Here is a 22471-nt window from a genome sequence, read left to right on the forward strand (position 1 = left end):
AATGCACCCCTACCCTCCCAATTTGCAAGACTGATCTACAATTTAAGATTTACCAACAGGGACATGTGCTAGCCACTCAGATATGTTACTTAAGGCCACCTTTTCATTCCAACAATTTACACCCTATCAACACTCTTGTGAAGGAGTTTCTCTTTCATACAAGTGTGCGACATCTTTAACCACTCCTTTCTTCTTAACAAAATGTAATTTTTGCCAGTTTGTGTATTTAATCCCATAAATGTCAAAATTACTCCTGCCTCCCAATATTGCTGTACCTCTCAGCTGCCTCGGACACAGCCGACCATCCAGTCATCAATGTCCTTCCCAGGGTTCTCCTCCTACCTATCAAACTGACACCAGTTTGTTCACATGGGCACCTCCAGTTCCGCAAAGATGCCATAGACCTCCATACCGTCCAGTCCTCTTCAACCTCTACATGGAGCCTCTCAGTGCTCTTCTCACAGATAACAGCATCAAAATTCACCAATATGCCGATGTAACACAACTATGTGAAATTCTCTTCTGCTTCAGATATCCAACCCCTCAAATAGTACCTGCACATCATCCAGACCTGGATGTTCTGTGCCAACCTGAAGCTTAACCCAACGAAGAGAGAATTTCTGCTATTTGCCAAGAACTGCAAACAAGAAATAGTACAAACCTGCCTTAATGACATGAACCCAGTTTCAAACCCAAATATTTCTGAATACCAAGTCACTCGGATTCACCCTGGTCACAAATCTGACCTTCAAGGAGCACACTACACAAAAAAATAAATTAATAATTAACATGTCTGGTACCAGCTCTCACTTCTAAAGAAATTAAAACATTAGCTTACAGAAAGTGTCTGCAGTGCTTCAAGCCCACATCGTCTTAATTGTGGATGGTGGTAACACCCTACTCCATGCCACCCAAAGTATATACTAGTACACCTTAAGGGCATCCTACATGCCACACCACGTCTCATGCAGGGCCTGAAGAAATATGGTCACATCCCCCCACAACCTGATGGAACTCCATTTGCTCTCTTTGCTGACCCACACCATCTTCAATAGCAGATACTTTATTTACAAAGCTATCACAATCAGCACATCGTCTGCAGTGGTTCTCGGAACACAGGCAGCCAGGACACCATCGGACTTTACAGAAGGGCAGAAAGGAAACAAGGCTGCAGGCGTTTTCCATCTATGCACCAAGTATCTGGAACATGCCTGTATCAATGAAGACCACTCCCATTTGAAGTGACACCTATTTGAACACTGCATAACATGGCATTAACAGTCTAAAAACCAGATACCTCTCCTATCACTTGCTGACTTTATTGTTTTTTTTACCTCTACAGTGCTCCGCTGCCAGTTGGCTAGCTTTGCTCAACAGTAATACCACATACAAAAATGATTAAGTACAATTTCCCAAACACAAGAAGATGATGGACAGAGTGATGAAACTTTTCAGACACTTACCCCCAGTCACAGATCTGGGTTGAATCCATTATTCTTTAGCTCACTTCGCCACCTCAGTTCAGACCCAGCTATATGCAAAACAGTTTTGACCCTGTGCCTCACGGGAACAATCCAGCCGAACTGCCAAGCCAGGTCTTCCCTGAACCGGAAACGAGCATCCTGGGACCAGTTTCTGGGTAACTCCCTTCATCAGCCAGGCTAGCTTGAATCCAGTGGCAAAGTGAGCAAGGGACCCTTGTCTGGGCATACACTGCCAACTTAGGGCGAACAAAGCAAACACAAGGATTTGTTCTGCATTCTGGCCATCAATTGTGTGTCTTTTGCTTAAATACAACTTCCAGCCTGTAAACTTCAGATGGTAAAAAGTTGGGATGGGCTGATCTAATCATATCTTAAGTGAATATCTTGGGAAGTTGGGATGGGCTGATCTAATCATATCTTAAGTGAATATCTTGGGAATCTATGCAACATGATAATTAAACTGGGTTGTGTAGCATACTTGCCAACTCTAGAGATTTAGGTAATAGGCTTCCACTGTTTAACAATTCCTACCACCTACTGATTTTTCATGCCATTCGTCCAACTTTTTAAGGGAGGCACTAGTCTGAAGTCTGTGCATATGCAGCTGTAAACAGAAGGAAGTACAATGTAAGGCTCAGCTGAGCAGACAATAACAGACCTTTGATCAAGCAAATCGATTCAGTGAGCCTCTGGTGCCCACAAGCCTGTCTGAAGTGACGCAGCTTATGTCTCTGGACTTTGCCAAAGAGGCTGAGCTGAGCAGATAATCAACCTTTGACTGACTAGATCTTCTCCGTAGGTCTCTGGAGCAAACAAACCTGTTGGAGGTGGGGCACTTATGTATCAGGACTTTACAGAACACTGAAGCAATCAGCGCAACAGTCATCGCTGTGATCCATGTGGCAGGAGGACAATGTGATCCAGAGGGAGCCTTAACAAGCTTTTGGAAAGGAATCACACTGGGCTCCAGAATCCACTTCTGAACAAATAAAAATTACAGAGATTCACAAAACAACATGAGCAATCCAGAAAAGCCTGTTCTGCTCATTTGATTTGGTGCACCAGTACAAATCCCTAATAACCTGGACAACTTATAAGTCTGAATCAAAACGTTTTGTCATGCCCCCTAAGAATTCACCAAACCTTTGTCTTGAAGAGAACTCTCAAAGAAAGCGTGGGTTTGAAACACGTAGACCGGGACCCATAGGGGATCCTAGTTCAACCATTATCAATATGGAAGTATAAATTCATTTGTCAAAAGAAACTATTAGAAGCCCATATTAGATACCTTTGGACCCTTTATACGTTCCAGTACTAAGAGCACTTTCTGTGAACGTAATGCTCTGGTCTTGTAAAGTCTTGGATTGGTGATGATGCAATTTTAGCCTAGTTCATGTAAAAAGTCTGCAATATCACAATGTATATTTGATTTATCTTTCCATATTTCACACGTTTTTCAAATATTTTTCACTGTATATCCCTCTAGTTGAATGTGGATTGTCCTTTCTTTTATCGCACCAAATGTGAAAGTACAAAAAACGTTTATGTTCAATCATTACTAAAACAAATTTTAGGTCATGATTACTGAGTAAAATTTACCTCATGCAGAAGTAAAGATGTGTTTAAATCTCACAATCACCCGATTTTATTTTGTGTATACAACTTTGGGGCTGGGGATGTGCATTCACTGTAGACAGCCACGGGGGGGGAGGGATGAGGTGTGCTTGGCCCTTCCTGGACGACTGAGCTGAATAGACCTTGGCTGCATTTATGGTGGGAGGAGTTTGCCTTGCACCTAAATAGGGCCTGTCTCCTTTGCACAATGTTGTCTCCACCCCCTATGGTCATACTACAGCAGTGAGGACAGAACTGGTTTGGGCTGGGATCAGAACCCTTGCACAAAGAGAACAAAAAGAAAATGTGGTATAAGTAGTCGACCTTAAACCCCAGAACTTTAAGTCACTTCTGAACTAAAGAGGAACATTTACCATGGAGAATAGCTGGAGAGCTGCGAGGAGGACTATTGCCCCTTTGCTGTGTGGGGTTGGCCTGCTGCTTCTGCCACATAAAGGACAATGACTGGAACTTAGCTGTGAACCTGCTAGAAGAAGTATGTCCAAGGGACTGTGTGTGCTGGCCTCCTGTTCTGAAGTCTCAGGGACACAAAGACTTCACCCCCTGAACTCTGCTGCTGAAAGTTCTGACCTGCCAGGAGGTCCCCATTACAGTTTTGGGCCTCTGGAAGTTGTTCCTGCTGTTGGAAGCTAGAAGAAACCTTAAGAACTGAGATAATTGACATCGCCCTTCTTGCGGCTGTTTCCAGACACATCGTGGGATCGCAGCTGAAGAAACGACAAGGTGCTGCTTGCCACAGCCAAATCCATCGCCAACGCATCCCGGATTTCCATGTATCACACCTGTGCGCAAGTTTTTCAGACGCATCACCTGCGGACCAGAACCGTCTTGAAGTGGAAGCATCACCTCCCCCTATAGACCAGATCCAATGCATCACTTCTCCTACGTGCAGCAGAACTTCTGCATCTCCTCCCCAAGGACGTAGGACCTGACATCTCTTTGTTTCTCTACGCTTCCCCTCCATGCAGCTGTTTGGCCTTGTGAATTTTGACGCATCTATAGGTACTTTGTGTAGAATCATGCACCCATAGTTTTCTATGGACCAAGTTGCTTGAAACATTTCACAAGTTATATTCATATTAGATGTATGTTGGATGTGTGTCATTTTGGTCTTGTTACGTTTAGATAAAGAAACTGTATTTTTCTAAACTGGTGTGGTGTCCATATGTGATGTTATTAGTGTATGTTCGGAGTAGAAATACTTTACATATCGCCTTTGGGAGAAGCCTGTCTGCTCGTGCCGCACTACCAAGGGGTGACAGAGGTCATCTAAAGTGTGTATCACCCTTACCCTGACTAGAAGCAAGGGTCCCTATGTGTACAAAGGTACCTACCTCTGCCAACAAGAGACCCCCTTTTCTAACAGTGCCCTTCATGAAGACCCACAGGAATTATGTATCAAAGGAGATCCAAATTATGTTGCAACTGTTAACTAAATTACGTGACAGGAAAAGGAAGATTCTGTGGCATAATACATAACATTTTGTGCTAGCATTACCTCATTTTTACATGTTAACACTATAGGGGCAAATGTTTCACCTCATTAGTACCAGTTTGACACACAAATACAAATTTAAGCAACATCAAGGTGACCAGTCAACCTTTGCGAAAGGCCTTCTACCATGCGGCAACATGCGCCACTGCATTTTTAGTAACTTTTAATCAGAGCTAGAAACATAATATTTATTGTTAAAATCTGCAGATTACACAGCAGATGATGCAGATTAAACAGCAGATGATGGTTTAGGTGGCAAATGTTTCAAATATAAAATTATGCAGAAAATGCCACAGCTGCAAAGATCACATACAAACTACGTAACGATAATTGGTCAAATGTAAGACTAGACAGGCCACAGATTTCTCTGCAACTCCATTAAACAACAGGCACCTTACTGTTATAGCCTACAAACTGCTAGTTATACAAATATATCTTAAGCATGCGGCTTAACTTGAAAGATACTTTAAAATGTCGTCTGCTTGTGAGGAAGCAAATGATTAGGGTCCCAGTGTACAATGTGGCGGGGGGGACTATTTGCGGGGGGGACTATTTGCAGGGGATGCGGTTATGCTTCTGCTTAAGAACAAACAAGCTGTAACATATTTTCTATGACAAACTGTATTGTCAATTTCTCCCGAGCAGAGGCTTTTGAAAAACTAAATAAATGCATACGTCTGTACCTAATAACCCCCCTTCTTCATGCCACATTCCCCTAAGGACCCCATCATGATTCTGCTGCCCTCCCTTGATCCGCATTTATAGGATTCCAAGGTAAATGTTGTTCCAGTACCAATTACTATTTTTGAAACTTCTTTTTTGAGTCACATTATGTTGGAATTGCGGCGTACATCCCTCTGTAACTTTACAGTCAACTTCATTACTAAGGGGTCAGGTCTTTCTCGTCACAGTCCTTGCGGAGAGAAAGCAGACCAGGGTCGAGGAGAACGGAGAAGAGGGTAATGACATGATCCAGTGGACTTGGGGCGAAAGAACGATTCAGTCTATGAAGCGGGGAAGGGGCAAATTTGGAAGTCACACAACCTTTTGCCCTCTTTAAAAAATCATATTAAATGCAAATACGTTACCAGAATAAAGGGCACTCAGCACGCCCAACATAACGTCTAATGTAATCACTGGCACCCTTTACTGCTTTCCACTGATACAGTAGAAGGAATCTTCACACTGCTCCACACAAGGTTAGCAGTTAAGCGGAGCCATAACTTTTACACCACAAACTATGCAGTTACCTGAGTCCCTTTGCCGGCCCCGGGCGGACCCAGTAGTATTGCTCTAATGCCTTCCCGCACAGACTCCTGAAGCCTCTCCGTGGGAGACGCGTTGGGAGCCATAGCGTGGCTTTCGGGAGCAAGCAGAAGAAAAGAAGCAGGTGGCGGGGAAAGAGGTCAGAGCAGGGAGAGACGTAAAGCACGTACGGTCATATTACAGAACGTCCGAAGAGACGTACAGCATGTACATGGCACGCGGAAGAAAAAGCGCCCAGTCACAGAAGGCCTGCTATTGAAGAACTAGAATGCTGACAGCTTTCAGAACGCATCATCGACGGGCGCCATCATGGCTGTGGACGTTTGTACAGCAGCGTGTAGAAAGGGCCGGAGAAGATCTGCACCGCACCTTAGGCTAGACAAAACATTTAAATCGAGTTTTTTAGCGTGCACAATTATTTTATATTAAATCCGTTCCACTTTACATTTCTGTTTTAAAAACCTTTTTTCCGACTTCCATAGGCTTTGTTCTTCTTCGATGAACACAAAAACTCCCCGCCAGGGGTCGCAAGCGTGATATAGATACATTACAAAAGAAAAGATCGTGGTTTTCAGAAGTTGGTTTATATGCCTGTTTTATTAAGCAATGTGTGTGTCTCCAGTAAAGGTCGTGAAACAGCTGTAAATGCAACAGAAAACGGACTCGTTTACAATTCAAGCTGGGTGTGCTATTTTAGCAAACAGGATATGTCATTGCTATGCACTATTGTAATTGTATTTATATAGCGCTTACTACCCCAGACGAGGCATTAAAGCGCTTTTCGGCGAGAAGTACGCTACTCTGAAACCCAAAGTATTAGTGGTGAATTAGTATAGGGAAATGTATGTTGTTAATGCGCTGGGCATGTGCGTCTTAGTTTGATTGATTAGGATAAAGGAGGATAGAGAAGGGAAGAGTCCAGATCAGGAGTACTCGCAAACATTTTCCAGGGGGTCAAAAAGTTTGGCCTGACTTTCAATTCTATGGCAGGACAGGAGGCTCCGATTATTGCTAGTCTCATTTCTTTATTTAGAAATGCCCAGCAGCCATGTAAAACTACATTACGCAGAAACACTTGGGTAAAAACCATAGAGTCTGTACTTATAAATAGCTATGTAGACAATCCCACTTCCTCTTTCTTTGCTGCTCTGCAGCCAGTTAAGTGCTTTCATGATTTATTCCTTACTTAATTGTTGTGGTTTACATCGTTATTGTTCGCGCTTTGCTTGCGCTGTCTGCCGCTTGGTTGTGCGCTTCTATCGCGCTGCTCTCCGCCTTTTCGTCGCGTCTCTGCGCTCGTGAGGCTTTGCGGCAGGGAGCGTGTGTCACCTCCCAGGGTCTGGGCGCGTGTCGCCTGTGTCACGTATTTCAGTGGAGTGGAGCTTGGGGACAGGGGACCTCGCGCGCGTCTGCCGCGCGTTGCTTCCGTTGTTGGGAGGCTTGCCGGTTCACCGCGCATGCGCAGGTGATATTCTTAGCGCGTCTGGGCTTCTGTCTTCCGGGCGGCGCCGGCTCTGTCAGTTCGTCAAGGACGCACACGCCCACGGCCTCCCAGCTGTTCCCTTGACACCGGTGCTTCCAAAAGAGTGCCGGTTGACCTACCTGCATAGGCTTTGCCGAGAGTGAGCATTTTTGTCAACAGCAAGCCCTCCCTCCACCCTCTAACGATTTTGGTGCAGATTTTTCTGCTTTTACTTGCTTGCTGTGAGGTTTTTTCACTCCCTCAGAATCTGCCTTTGGCATACCATACTTTTAGTCACCTTGTGGGCACTTTGACTTTCACTCCCTGTGAACCATGAGTGATAATTATTATTATGAGGATGAAGGTGACTATGATGAAGAAGGGTCGGAGTTCCTGGAGCAGGACCTGGTTGAGGCCCTTGACAAAGGGGTTCAGCATTCTATGAATAAGGCGCTTGTACGCGCTATCACGCCCCTAAAGCGCCATTTGACTCAATATGCTCGACAGCAAGGTTGGGTGCCTTCGTCGAAAAAGTCGACTTCCTCTCCTGGTAATCCGCATTCTTCAGATTTCCGCAGATTGGCGCAGTCTTTATCCTCTTCCAAGTCTAAGGTTCTTCCAGTTGAGGCAGACAGAACTCCTCGTCATCATCTGAGATTCTTCCTCCACCGCCAAAAAAGAAAAAATGTAAGGAACATTTTGTGGATGCGCCCAGTCATCCTCCTGTTTTAACCTTTGAGCCTGCTGACATAGTGCATCCTCATTCCACTGCGTGGCTTCCTTCCCCGGCTGTGGCGGAGTATGTTCAGCAACATATCCGTCGTCCTTTTGCTACTGACGTTCGTGCCCGTCTCCGCTCAGAGTGTCCTAGGCCTGATTTGGCGGATAACCTGGCAGACACACCTGAGGTCGATCCTTCTATGCTGACCTATTTGAAGAAGTTTTCAAAGGACCCGAAGAAGGGTTTGGATCGGTCCTGGCGGGCTTGTCAGGACAAGGTCTTGGATCTCCTGGGTCCTCTTACTAAGATCTTGGATTTAGGTTTCATGGCCAAGGAATCCTCATCCACAGTTGATCCTGATGAGTTGATCGAATGGGCGCAGCGGGCAATTTGTCAGCTGGGTAACGCCAACTGCGCGCTCTCTAGTGAGCATCGCCGGTCCATTCTCCTTAAGTTAGACCCAAAATTGGCAGAGCTTTCGGCTTCCGAGGCAGGGGCTGCGGCTCAGGGCCTCCTTTTCGGGCAACCCTTTTTGAAGGAGCTCACTCATTTTGTCAATACTTTTAGCAGCATTGACAAAGCCCAGGCATCTTTGAAGCGGGCCATGCGTCCGGTTTTCAGCAGGGCCGGACGAAATAGGGGACGTTCGTCCGGCCGTGGTCAGCACCAGCCCACGCAGCGTGGGTTCCAATCCCATAGGGGAGGCCAACAAGATTCAGGCTACGCCCAGCGTTCCAATTTCTACCCATCCAGGAAAGGACGTGGTCAGTATAAAAAGGGACGTTCCGGTGGTGATTCCGGCGGATATCAAGATTCCGCCACTTCAGGTGAGACTTCTTCCTGCTTGCAGTGTTGTTCTGGGGGGCAGGATTCGCCTTTTTCTCCACAATTGGCGCTCAATCTCCAGCGATGCATGGGTGCTGGAGACGGTTCAGGGATACAAAATCGAGTTCTATCATCCCTTGCGTCAGTCCCATCCTCCTTTTCCCCTTCATTTCTCAAAGCAAAATCGAGAGTTCATCACAGAGGAACTCAAGTCTCTGGAGTTGAAAGGGGCAATTGTGCCGACCGAACGTCACCCTCAGGGTTTTGCCAGCTCGGTCTTTCTGGTGGAGAAGAAGGGAGGGGGATCGAGATTGGTTCTCAACCTGAAGGAGTTCAATGCGGGAGTGGTTTACCGCCACTTCAAGATGGAGGGCATCCATCTGCTGAGGGATCTCCTGCGGGAACGGGATTGGATGGTTCGTCTGGACCTCAAAGACGCTTACCTCTCTGTTCCGATCTTCAGTCCCCATTGCCGCTTTCTGCAATTCCAGTGGCTGGGGACTTGGTATCAGTATCAGGTTCTTCCCTTCGGCCTTTCGTCAGCACCTTGGTGCTTCACGAAACTGTTACGTCCGGTTGTGGAGTCTCTCGGCTCTCGCGGGGTTCGATTGATCATCTATTTGGACGACATCCTCCTTCTGGCGGACTGTCCTGTCAAACTGATGTCCCATCTGGAGTGGACTGTCGATCTTCTCCAGTCCCTCGGTTTTCTGGTGAATGTTCCCAAGTCTGTGCTACTTCCTACTCAAGTGATAGATTTCTTGGGGTTCAGGGTCAACTCCCTCACTTGTCAACTCCTGTTACCTCATCAGAAGATTCGTTACATCAAACGGGAATTGACTTCCGTTATTTCGAGTCAGATGGTGTCATTGAGATCGTTAGCACGAGTTGTCGGTCTCTTAGCGTCTTCTCTGCAGGCGATCTTCCCAGCTCCGCTGCACTACCGTGCATTGCAGCGTCTCAAGATTCAACATCTTCAACGGGGACTCCGGTATTCCGATCAGATTCCTCTTTCGGAGGAAGCGAAGTCGGAAATGCAATGGTGGTTGGATCAAATGGAAGCCTGGAACGGTCGGGCTCTTTTTGGATCCTCTCCGGAGATTGTGATCGAATCGGACGCCAGTCGTTGGGGCTGGGGAGCCCACTGCGGTCCGATCTCGACGGGGGGTCGATGGTCGCCCCAGGAACTTTCACTCCACATAAACTGTTTGGAGTTACTGGCGGGGTCGTTCGCGATCAAGTGTCTGTCGCCTCTCCAGTCCCACTGCTGCATTCTTCTCCGGATGGACAATGTCTCAGCAGTACGTTACATCAACAAACTGGGAGGGACTCGGTCGAGGTTGTTGGCGGAGATTGCCAAAGAGTTTTGGCATTATTGTCTTCAGCGCAAGATCACAGTTATTGCGGAGTACCTTCCGGGTTGTCGCAATCTTGTGGCGGATTGGAACTCCAGGTATCTGAAGGACTTCAGCGACTGGAGACTCCATCCTCGTGTATTCCACCAGCTTCTTCGGACTTGGGGTCCTTGTCTGATCGATCTCTTTGCATCCCGTCTCAACACCCAACTCCCCCAATTCTTCAGTTGGAGACCGGATCCGGAGGCTCTGGCCACGGATGCTTTCCTTCATCCATGGCCGACGTCCCTTTGTTATGCGTTTCCCCCATTCATGATGATCCCCAGGGTTCTGGCTTATGCGACGCGCTTTCGGGCGGAGTTGATTCTGATTGCTCCTCTGTGGAGGGCTCAGCCATGGTTCCCAGTTCTCATGGAGATGGCATGTGCATTACCATTCCTTCTTCCTCAGAAGTGGAATCTCCTGTTAGATCCGCTTCAGAATCCGCATCCCCTGGTTCAGTCAGGCTCCCTTCTTCTCCTGGCGTGGCGGATTTCGGGGACCGTTGGGCGGTCTCAGGCCTTTCTGCGGACGCTACCGGATTTCTCAGCAACGCCTGGGCTCCAGGTACTCACAAACGTTACAGAGGTTCATGGAAACGTTGGAGTGATTGGTGTGCTCAACGGCAAGCTGATCCAACATCAGCAGATGTCTCTTTGATGGTCAATATTTTGGCTTCTCTATCTTCTTCTGGTTTGGCGTACCGCACGGTCAATAATTTCCGTTCCGCTATTTCGGCGGGTCATCTTCCAGTGGATGGGAAACCTGTTGGGGAACATCCTCTGGTGGCTAAGGTTCTCAAGGGTATTCGTCTGGCTACTCCTCCACGTCCCAAATATGTTTCTTTGTGGGACGTTTCGGTTGTCTTACGTTTTTTGGAGGCCTGGCCGATCAATTCTTTGTTATCTCGGAAACAACTTTCGGCCAAACTTACTATGTTGTTGTGTTTGCTTTCCTGCAAACGAGTGTCGGATGTCCGTGCTTTGGATTTAGCTGGACGTAGCTTCACTCCGGAAGGGGTTACACCAATACTGAGGTAATTTCTTACCCTTCTTTTCCTGCTCGTCCTAATCTTTGTGTGGTTCAATGCCTTAAGGATTATGAGGTGAGTACTTCTCTTCTTCGCTTAGATATGCATGGCCAACTATTGATTGCATTGCAGAAGCCCTTTCGCCCCGTTACCCCGGCCACCTTGGCTCGTTGGGTACGGTGGCTTATGGGGGAGGCTGGTATTGATGTTTCTGTGTTTGGTGCTCATTCTGCCCGTGGGGCCATGGCGACTAAAGCCTTCTCTTTGGGAGCCACCTTGTGGGACATTATGAAGGCTGCTGACTGGTCAACGGATTCTGTTTTTAAGACCTTTTACTTTAAGCCTATTGCAAATGTTGCTTCTGTTGTAGTGAACCAGCTTTGAACAAGCAATAATCGGAGCCTCCTGTCCTGCCTTAGAATTAAAAATTTGCAAACATTCGTGACAAGAATTTTCAATTCTATTAAGGACTAGGAGGCGAGGATTATCCCACCCATTGTTGGTACTTTGTAATTTATAATGACTGTGTCAGTATTACTCTGTGTTCAAATGTTATCATTGACTTGTTTTTTCTCTACCCACCCTTTTTGACATGTTCCTTTATATTATGGACGTGTATTACGGCTTTGTGTCTCTTTTCAGGATCTGATCCCAAATGACGGCCCTTCGGTGCGGCGTGGATATTCCTGTTTTCTTCTCTGAAGATGGTTTTTCCTGTTTCTCCCTTCGGCAGTTGCTGTGTTGAACTTTCCTTCATTGCCCTGGACTGGCTTTGCTTTTTGCATTGACTTTCATGTTCTGTTTCCTGCACTCCTGGAATTCCTTCTCACCAAAGAAAGAGGAAGTGGGATTGTCTACATAGCTATTTATAGGTACAGACTCTATGGTTTTTACCCAAGTGTTTCTGGGTAATGTAGTTTTACATGGCAGCTGGGCATTTCTAAATAAAGAAATGAGACTAGCAATAATCCTCGCCTCCTAGTCCTTAATAGAATTGAAAATTCTTGTCACGAATGTTTGCAAATTTTTAATTGAGGGCCACATTGGCCCTTGCATACATGCCAATAGAAACGATTCCGGCAGGAGTCTCCCGATTTTAAAAGCTAACAAGCATTTACAATGCAACGGTCTCGCCTTTGCAAAAGTTAGAGCTATTGGCATTGTAAATGACAAATTTTTTATTTATGTGTTGGTTTTGAAAACAGATACATAAATGGCATTGTCATTTACAATGCCAATAGCTTAATCTCCATCCACCCACCAACACATGTATCCACTGACAAAAAGTCTCTTGACAATGTGGAAGGGACACGCACTACCGTGTTTCTATCAGAAGTAAATTTAAACTGGGTGTCGCGTGCTCCTGGGGCTTCATTTTCCGTTCCCACAAGTATTTCCAAAAGATCAATATTGTTGCAACTCCTGCATAGGAGTTGTCCCCCAGTGCACAGCGTAAAAAACCAAAGGGTTGGTTTAATCCAATGTATGAAGTTAATGGACTTTAAACTACTCCAAAGTTCATTGTTGTTTGTTTTATTGACCAACCATCAATTTCAATGTTCATTACATCTAGCAAACGATCATTGTCAAGAAATCCACGAAAGTCATTTGGAGTGGTTTCACAATCAAAGCCTCAAAGCTTTAAGACAATATTTATCCCCATTCGAGATCTATCCCATTGCATTTCGGGCATAAATGCTGCGCTTCGTCGGGGGAAGTGTTCTGAAAATGAAACAACATATACATTTGGTCTTTGCAAGAAGATTCTCAAAAAAGTAATTAAATGAAAAATGTGCAATTAATACATGACTGGTATTACCAGTGTGTCAGTGTACAATCATGCAAGTCGATGGTAAACGCGATTGTGTACAAACATGCTGGTGGATGAGTAATGAGTTGCACCTAAAAATACAGCTTGAAGAGAACTAAACCAGGTTAAAAAAAAGTGATGGATTGCTGAAAGGTACATGCTGTTAACAAACTCGACAAAATTAAGAAGTGCTGGCGAAAGAGTCATGGAGTGTGGTAAACGCAAACGACCGTGATCAAAACCGGGTATAATGTGATGAACAGCGGCGAAACAGTGTGGCAGAGGATCGTGAAAAAGATTATGATCAGGAGTTTAAAGGCCTCGGGGTACCGTACTGCGTAACTGCTAGTCGGTGATTATTAAAAAAACATGAGGTGACAAACACTGTAAAGGTTAACAGTGCGAGTGAAGCAATAATTTAAAAGTATATCTCACATTCTCCGTAGTGAGTAAGGACACGTGGTCTCTAAAAAGGAAAAATATGAACATTTGAGCAAAACCGAACGCTTTACAAGTGTGTTAACTCTTCATATAGCTGGTCCTCCCAATGAGGTACTTACTATTTTAGCAGTTATGAAGCCGTATATGGGTCCGGACGGCCCGTGTCAGTGTCAGGGAATGATTCGATCGGCGGTGTGTGACGCGGTAGCATGTTTGTACACCATCGCGTTTACCATCGACTTGCATGATTGTACACTGACACACTGGTAATACCAGTCATGTATTAATTGCACATTTTTCATTTAATTACTTTTTGAGAATCTTCTTGCAAAGACCCAATGTATATGTTGTTTCATTTTCAGAACACTTCCCCTGACGAAGGGCAGCATTTATGCCCGAAATGCATTGGGATGGATCTCGAACGGGGATAAATATTGTCTTAAAGCTTTGACGCTTTTATTGTGAAACCACTCCAAATGACTTTCTTGATTTCTTGACAATGATGGTTTGCTAGATGTAATGAACATTGAAATTGACGGTTGGTCAATAAAATAAACAATAATGAACTGTGGTGTAGTTTAAAGTCCATTAACTTCATACATTGGATTAAACCAACCGTTTGGTTTTTTACGCTGTGCACTGGGGGACAACTCCTATACAGAAGTTGCATCAATACAAAAAGTCTCTTGAAACATGTATTTAGGCCTGATAATAAGGCTATATACAAGAACTGACTACTTTTAAACCACCAACTCAAAATTCATAACATTCATGTACGTCTTTATTGTGTGCCTATAGGTGCGTGTGAGAAGTTGGCCTGATGTGCAGTGCTCACTATTCTAGTGATCACTATATATCAGTCCAAACAACCCTTATTGATGATTGGTTGTAAGTCAACCTTATAGACCAGCTATCCTAGTAGCATGGATACTGTAATAACTCGAAGTACAGTGGATGAAGTTGTAAAGTAATTTAATTAATATATATTTATAAAACAACCCCAGATGCATCCATGTACAACTCCCTCAGTAGCTGTCTCTCCTTGGACTGCCCCCTGGATTCCACACTCTGGAATCCAGTGAGCACTGAGTGACACTTGGAACATTACTGCATCATTGAGAATATGTTAAGATACAACATATCTCCTCTCCTATAAAATATACATTTCTTTTGTATGTATCATGTTGTACATAAATTATGAACATATGAAATCCTTCATCCATAATGGTTTGTTCTTGGGCCTAGCTGAAAGAGATAAAGAAACACATGCAGATTTAGGCACATCTTCTCTCTTTGTTAACATTGTTTTCGAATGATCCATTTTTTGACCATCAATTTGTTTGCATTCCAGATCATTACATTTTGTTATACTTCTTATATTCCATTGTTTCCCATCATCCAATTTCACTATGTTTCCACATACATATTTGATTTGTTTGGGTTTAGACCACTTCGATGAACCAGGTCTTCGATTTCCTATTAGCTGTGAACGTACCCAATCACCTACTTTAAATGCTCTGATATTACGATTAATTTTGACATTGTGTTCTTGTACATATTTGTTTTGATATTGTTGTACTCTATACACTAACTCTTTACTATCAATTTTTTCTGTAAGATCTTTTGACATCCATTTTGGTTTGACCTTTGATCCAGCCACACGCCCTTTTAACAAGGAAAATGGAGATTTACCCGTGGCTGTATGAGGAGTATTTCTATAACACCATAACATTTCTTTAACAGCTTTTTTGCAATTTTCATTATTGTTGTTGGAGAGTTGAATACATTCTTTCAACACACGGTTGAATCTTTCAACTAAACCATTTTCTCTTGGATTGTATACCGAAGTGGTAATGTGTTTTATGCCAACTTGGTTCAAATAAACAGAAAATTCTTCAGCTATAAACTGTGGACCATTGTCCGATAAGATCGTGCTCGGATAACCTTCTCTACGAAAAATTTCTTCACAGAATTCAATTACATTGGAAGCTTTAATATCCTTTAGAAAAGCTACTTCTGGCCATTTGGAGTAAAAATCCATTAATACAATTGCATACTTGTTTTCAATTCCTTTAACTTGAAATGGACCACAAATATCAATGGCGACTTTGTCCCAAGGTCCATCTGGAAAAACAGTTGCCGAAATAGTGGTTTCTTGAGATTTGTGAGATTTATCACTGCACATGCAAGCTAAACAATTTCGAACACATCTATCTATGTCTTTATCCATACCTACCCACCAAAAATCATTCCTAGCTCTTCTTTTCATGCTAGTCATTCCACTATGACCTTCATGTAATAAACTCAACATCTTGTCTCGTAGTGTTACAGGTACAACCAATCTATCGCCCCTTCTAAGTATGCCATCATCAAAAGATAACTCATGCCAAATCATTTTATAATCAGCCATAATGGACTTATCTAAAGTTGACAATTCAACATTAAGATGAAGATTGTTAATAATTTGTTGCAATACTTTGTCATTAGCAACAGCTTGAACCCATTCTTGTTTACTAAATGCATTGTTGCATGATTCTTCAATATTGGCTACTAACCATTCATCATTGTCTTCTACAATATGATCTTTGTCGTTGGGTAAAGGAAGACGTGATAAACAGTCTGCATTAATATTCTTGTGACCAGGAACATAATTTATTTGAAAATTGTATCCCTGTAATCTGTACAACCATTTGGCTATTCTAGGTGTAGCCCTTGAGGCACCCTTTGTGGTAAAAATGTCAATAAGAGGTCTGTGATCTGTTCTCAATTCAAATGCAGTTCCCCAAATAAAGGTTTTAAAATGATCTACACCCCACCAACATGCTAGCGCTTCCTTTTCAATTACAGAATATGAAGGTTCAGCACCTCTCAGTGTGCGAGATGCAAATGCTATTATACGTTCAATTCCACTATGTTTTTGCATTAGAACTGCGCCTAAACCGTATGCACTAGAATCTACTACAATTATGGAAGTGTGATTTGGATCATATGGCTTAAGGGCAACTGCTTTAGTGACGTCTTTTTTGATATTGTCAAATGCTAGTTGACATGCTGTGGACCATTCAAAAGAAACACCTTTTTTCATCAATATCCTTAAAGTATACACCTTATCAGCAAAATTTGGGACAAATTTAGAATAGTATTCTGCAAGTCCCAAAAATGACCGCAATTGGTCTTTATTGATAGGATGAGGTGCTCTTTCTATGGCATCTAATAATTTTATTTTAGGTTTAACACCTTCATTGGAAATTGTGTGTCCTAGGTAATCTATTTCTTTCACTCCAAACTTGCATTTTTCACCGCATACAGTCAAACCAGCATGTTGTAGTTTCTGCAGAACGTTGTGTACTGCTTTGTCATGAGAACATGTGTCCTTGCCCCAAATGAGAACATCATCTTGAAATATTCTTACATTCGGTTCATCCTTTAAAATGCTACACATGACTCTTTGGAATACTGAAGACGCAGATGCCAACCCAAATGGCATTCTGAGATATTGAAAAGCACCTTCAGGTGTAATGAAAGACGTTAAATGCTTGGATTCTGCATGTAATTTGATTTGATGATAAGCATTTGATAAGTCGATTGACGAGAAGTACATGGCATCTTTAATACTGGATATCATTTCATTGATGTGTGGTAGAGGATGTCGGTCAACCCAAATATTTTTATTTAAATCTCTCAGGTCCACACACATCCTAATTTTGCCATTGGGTTTGCGGGCCAAAACAACGGGACTAAGCCAATCTGAGGCCTCAATTGGTTCTATGACTTTAGCATTACACAATCTATTTAATTCTTCTTTTAAAGGTTCTCTTAAGGCAAATGGTACATTTCTTACTTTATGTACTACAGGTATGCTGTCTTTTTTCAATATTATCTTATGCTCAAATTTGACTAAGCATCCTAGATCCTTGCTAAACAATTTGGGAAAAATGGATTCCCATTTGGAAGAAGATTCTCCATTTGTTAATAATACTTGTTCATGGTAATCTTCATATAACACCACTTGATCAGGATGATTTGGGTTTAATAACAATCCCATTTTCTTAAGATCTTTCCAACTTAATAATGGTCGACCCTGTTCGACAACGTATACTTTGGTTGAACAAGATCTTCCCTTAAAGGTCAATTGTGCTTCAAAATAACCTATCACAGGTAATTTTATTCCACAATATCCTTTAGGTCGAACATCAGATGATATCAGGGCGTACTTGTTACCATTTTCCCACATGTTTTTGTCTATGATAGTATATGGTGAACAAGAATCTGCCCAAAGTGACATATATACTTGGTTTATCAGTACTTCACATTTGGGAGGACAGTAATCTTCAGAAATATCGTTTACAGAATCATCATATAACACCATTACTTCAATATCATTTTCATTGCTGTCATTTTCCTCATCATCACTGTCTAATTGAGATTCTACTAGATTAACCGATCTTTTCCAATTGCTATTATCACCTGTTCTGCAACATTTGGCAAAATGACCTATCTTCTTGCATTTAATGCATGTGACTTTACTAGCAGGACATTTGATGAACTCTGCAGTGTGATTTTGACTCCCACATCTAAAACATATCCTTTTAGTGAAATTGTTTTTGTTTTTGTAAGCATTGGTTTTCATATTTTTATTATCATTTTTAAATTCTGTTCTTTTGTAACTACCACTCAAAGCATTTATACTGTTAGATTCGTCTTTGTCTTTTAGTGGTACTGAGCTCAATTCTTTAACATAATGGGAAGTATTTTCCATTTTCCTAGCAGTGTCTAGTGTTTTTTGCAAAGATGGATTTTTGAGTTCAAGCAAGCGTTCTTGGATTTTTATATTTTTAATTCTATTAATGAATTGATCTCTGATGATCTCTTCATGTAAATCTTTAAATTTACAAGTGATAGCTAATGTTCTTAAACAAGCTACATATTGTTGCACATTTTCACCTTGTAACTGTGCTCTAGAAAAGAATTTGTGTCTTTCAACTACAATGCTAGTTTTCTTCCCATAGTTATCTTCTAAAGCTTTTAATGCTTCAGAATATATGTCAACTGATGTGTCATTTGAACTTGTTTCACTAGTCTCACTAGTCTGATCACTGTCAGACACTGTTGAAACAACACGATTGTTAATAGGTAAAGTTTTTAGCACTTTCCTGCCTTCAACTCCCAAATTGTGTTTTAATAAAGCTAGCTTTCTAGATGGTAGGAATACATCACCACCAATTGCTTCTAAATAAGTCTCAAAAGACTCTGACCAATCTTCCCAATTCATGACTGGAGGACCAGGACATTGTAAAAACTTAGGAGGAGCTACAACAGAAGAAGAAACATCCATATTTATACTAAAATTGAAATACGTGAATTATTAAACTGTTAATACAAGAAATAAATAAATTAAAATAATTAATGTAGTCACCGTTGTCAGCGTTTCTTCTATGCAGATAATTGTTGCTGAAGTGTTCAATGTTGTTGGATGTGAATGTCTTCGTTTCGGTTGTTAGTATAATATGTTTTTAATTATTTTGAAGAATATGTGTATTCATGCCTTATATTGTTGTTTGTGATCGTTGCCGCTTTTAGAAATTGCCGCTTTCCGAAACCGCGTTTAAACGCAGTTGAAGTTGATAGCAAATTCGATAAACATGTATTTCTATGGTTTCTATGGTGATTCAAGATGGCCGCCGTATGACGTGGATCACGTGATGACGCGTTGTTTCAAAGCGTCGCCGCTGTATTGCATGGATCACGTGATGACGCGTTGTTTCAAAGCGTCGCTGTGCTAGGAAGATGACTGTGACGAGCAGAGTGTCGTCGTGATGCAAAGATGTCCATGGATCAACACGGCATTTTTTAAACAGGTATTGCAGTTCAGTTGCAATTTTCAGTTGAGCGCGGGGCGCGAGGATAATAAATCATAACATTATGCTCCAATAGTTATTTTCACACGGGAGCTGTTCATTCAATTGAGATTGTTTGGTTATATTGAAAACTTCTTTATGATGCAGCGGAGTATATTTAAAAGTCTCAAATTCAAAAAGTAATATTAACGCTTCAGCATTAAATTGGTAGCGCTATTTTAAAACGACGTGGAAAATTTTTTTTTTTCATCAAATATTTTTAAGAGTTCATACCGTGTTCGTCTGGGGTTGTTGTAGAGATTTCCACGTCTTCAAAGGATCAAGTTTTTTCTCCAATCTTCATATAGGTTGGATTTTCATCTTCTTTCTTTCCTTTCTTTAAAAGCTTTGGTGAATCCCATCCTCGTGGCCACTGTAATAACTCGAAGTACAGTGGATGAAGTTGTAAAGTAATTTAATTAATATATATTTATAAAACAACCCCAGATGCATCCATGTACAACTCCCTCAGTAGCTGTCTCTCCTTGGACTGCCCCCTGGATTCCACACTCTGGAATCCAGTGAGCACTGAGTGACACTTGGAACATTACTGCATCATTGAGAATATGTTAAGATACAACAGATACGAGCAGTCTAAGGCTAAGACTCTAGAGGGCGTGTTAAGCCAGCTGTTTTACCATCACATTACCCCTTGAACACCCAGTGAAAGGACACCACACAAGTTGTTATGAAAATAAACAGTGTATTTATTTATAACAAGACTACCCTGGCTCTTTATGAGACAGGGAGCTAAGCACACAACAAAACTCTTACGAAAATACTTTTAAGTTAGCACGTTACACAAATGCCCGAGGGGCACGAAAAACCATATACGCTAAAAGTGGAATGCGAATTACTAGCAGGTAAGTAACAGTTCTAATAGGCTTTGGAATCGCTAGGACTGGACTAGGGAATCGTTAGATTACTACTAGGAGGCCCAGGGGACTCGGGTGCAGAGTGTGCACTCTCACGCGGGATGCGGGACAAAGTCTATGGAAGCTAGAATTCACAAAGTTAGTGTTCACGGGCGAACCCGACCTGGTAGGGAGAAAACGACAGTGGATCCTGACCCTTGGATAGTGAGGCTATGCTGGGACACCGGAGTGCCGAAGTTACCTAGCCCAGGGGCTGCAGCTGCATAGGTCTGAAAAGACGTCGGGGATCTCGTTGCCGGACCAGGAGCCTGGAAGGAAGAAGTTGCTGGCAGGCGACCAGTGAAGGAAAGTTCGATGGATCCAAGCCTGGATCAAGGAAGAAGAAAACCTGAAAGCAGAGGGGACCAAGTTCTTGAATCACTAGCCAGTGATTAAGTGGGCACCAGGATGGCACCGGGCGAAGTCACCGCAGTCAGGTGAGTGGGCGCTGCTGGGCTCTGCAGTCTCTCGGACCAGGAGGCGTTGTCGGCGACCAGGATGGAGGTGCGAGCTGTCCCACGAAGGATGAAGTCGTCGGCGTCGAAGTTACCCAGGATTGGGCAACAAGCCTTGGCTAATTCAAGCCCACGCGGTGGACTCAAAATGGCGTCTTGAGTGGACCAGGAGGGTCCGGGGTGCTCCTCTTCTGGAAGGGAGCAAGGGCCAGTCTGGAGCAACCAGACCAGCAGCAGAAATGTCGTCGGGCGTCGTCAGGAAGGCCACAAGCCAACGGGCTAGTAGCCAAACAACGCGGTGAGCAGCGGAAAGCAGAAGGGCCCCACGCAGATCGTGGAGATGCTGGGGGGCTGCACTTCGGAGCTGGAGCTGCTCAGAGTCGGGGCTTCTCGGACCCCAAAGCACTCACCAGTAGATTACTCGGCGGGCTTGCTGGAAAGAAGTCGTGCAGTCTTGAAGATGGCCGGTCCCTCGAGGTCTCGTCACACCCACGAATCTCAGCGTGACTGATGATGCAGGTAGAGGTCAGAGGTGCCAGGGAAGCCGGTTCTCGTCGAGCTGGGCAGTCTTGATCCGGAGGAGAGACTTGCAGCAGACCGCAGTGTTCTTAGGTGGTGCCTGCGGATGCAGGGTGACTACTCCTTAGTCACAAGGGAGAAATCTTAGGAAGAAGTCTTGAGTTCCTTTCGTGGAAAGTAGTTTCAGGATTCAAAGATGATCTGATTTGGAAGGGGGCCAGTCTCTACCTTTATCCTGTAAAAAGGGGCTGGCACGCGACTAAGTCCTGCCCTATGGGTGGGACTGGGAGGGGGGTGGTTACACCCACTTCCTTGGCGGGCTTTTCCCCAGCACAGGGTCTGGAGTGACCCTGGAACTGGTTCCAGCCAGCCTATGCACAGTGAGCACCGGGGTGCCACGTGCAGTCACCTTCCTCTAAAGCCCTGCCTACCTACAATACACAAAACCCTGTCTGGGACGGTGCTGGCACCGCCCCTGGCAGGAAACCCTTTGTCCTTATCTCCTGCTCTGGGAGGACTCCCAGCAGCAGGAGGGCAGACTTGTGTCTCGGTGGCAGCATCCATTTTGTGGATGCTAAGGCTCTGTCTGACTTTTAACCGGGTTATAGGTTACAGGCATGTCGTGTCCCTCTAGAAGGGTGGAATGCTAACCCCGTCGCCAGAATTGGCGAGGGGTTAGTATTCCAATTCGTATGACACCTTACTCGACATGTTTTGATAAAGCGATACCAGAGTTGGCACATAACCGCGAGGATTATAATGCACTTAAGAGTATATGGTATGCGATATCATGGAAACGGCTAAGGGATAGATCCCGAAAGCCGCAGATAGGCTCAGCTCATGCCAGAGCACCATCTCACACGATTCCAAGCACTCTGCCTTCAGGATTGTTAAGGCCTGCCATAGGAGTGACTGATAGGAGATCTGTGTGTCCATTTTAGGGTTAGATATAGGTATACTATATCTAAAGCAAAGGGTGATTACACCACCTTGCCCCAGCTGTCAAGCAGCCAGTTGTGTCAGTTTTAGTTAGTCAATCCAGGGGTGGCATAATACATGCTTCAGCCCCTGGGAGACTTCTGGGTGCACCTCAGCCCTGGGTACAGGGACTTGGAGAGGGCCC

The 22471-nt window shown here is 43.7% G+C and overlaps 1 protein-coding gene across 2 annotated transcripts in view; it reads right to left on the bottom strand.

Moving 5' to 3' along the window:
* The window catches only part of AK2 (adenylate kinase 2), a 120916-nt gene extending 114823 nt beyond the window's left edge, over positions 1-6093 (bottom strand). Inside the window, exon 1 of one of the 2 annotated variants that reach the window (XM_078680757.1) lies at positions 5865-6093. In XM_078680757.1, the coding sequence (XP_078536883.1) occupies positions 5865-5966 (102 nt within the window). In that variant the 5' untranslated portion in view covers positions 5967-6093. The remainder of the gene's footprint in view (positions 1-5864) is intronic. The other variant, XM_078680756.1, reaches the window with a different exon arrangement.
* Positions 6094-22471: the final 16378 nt, after the last annotated feature.

This window comes from Lissotriton helveticus, chromosome 3_1 (genome assembly GCF_964261635.1).
Source record: "Lissotriton helveticus chromosome 3_1, aLisHel1.1, whole genome shotgun sequence".
In the NCBI taxonomy this organism is placed as follows: Eukaryota; Metazoa; Chordata; class Amphibia; order Caudata; family Salamandridae; genus Lissotriton; species Lissotriton helveticus.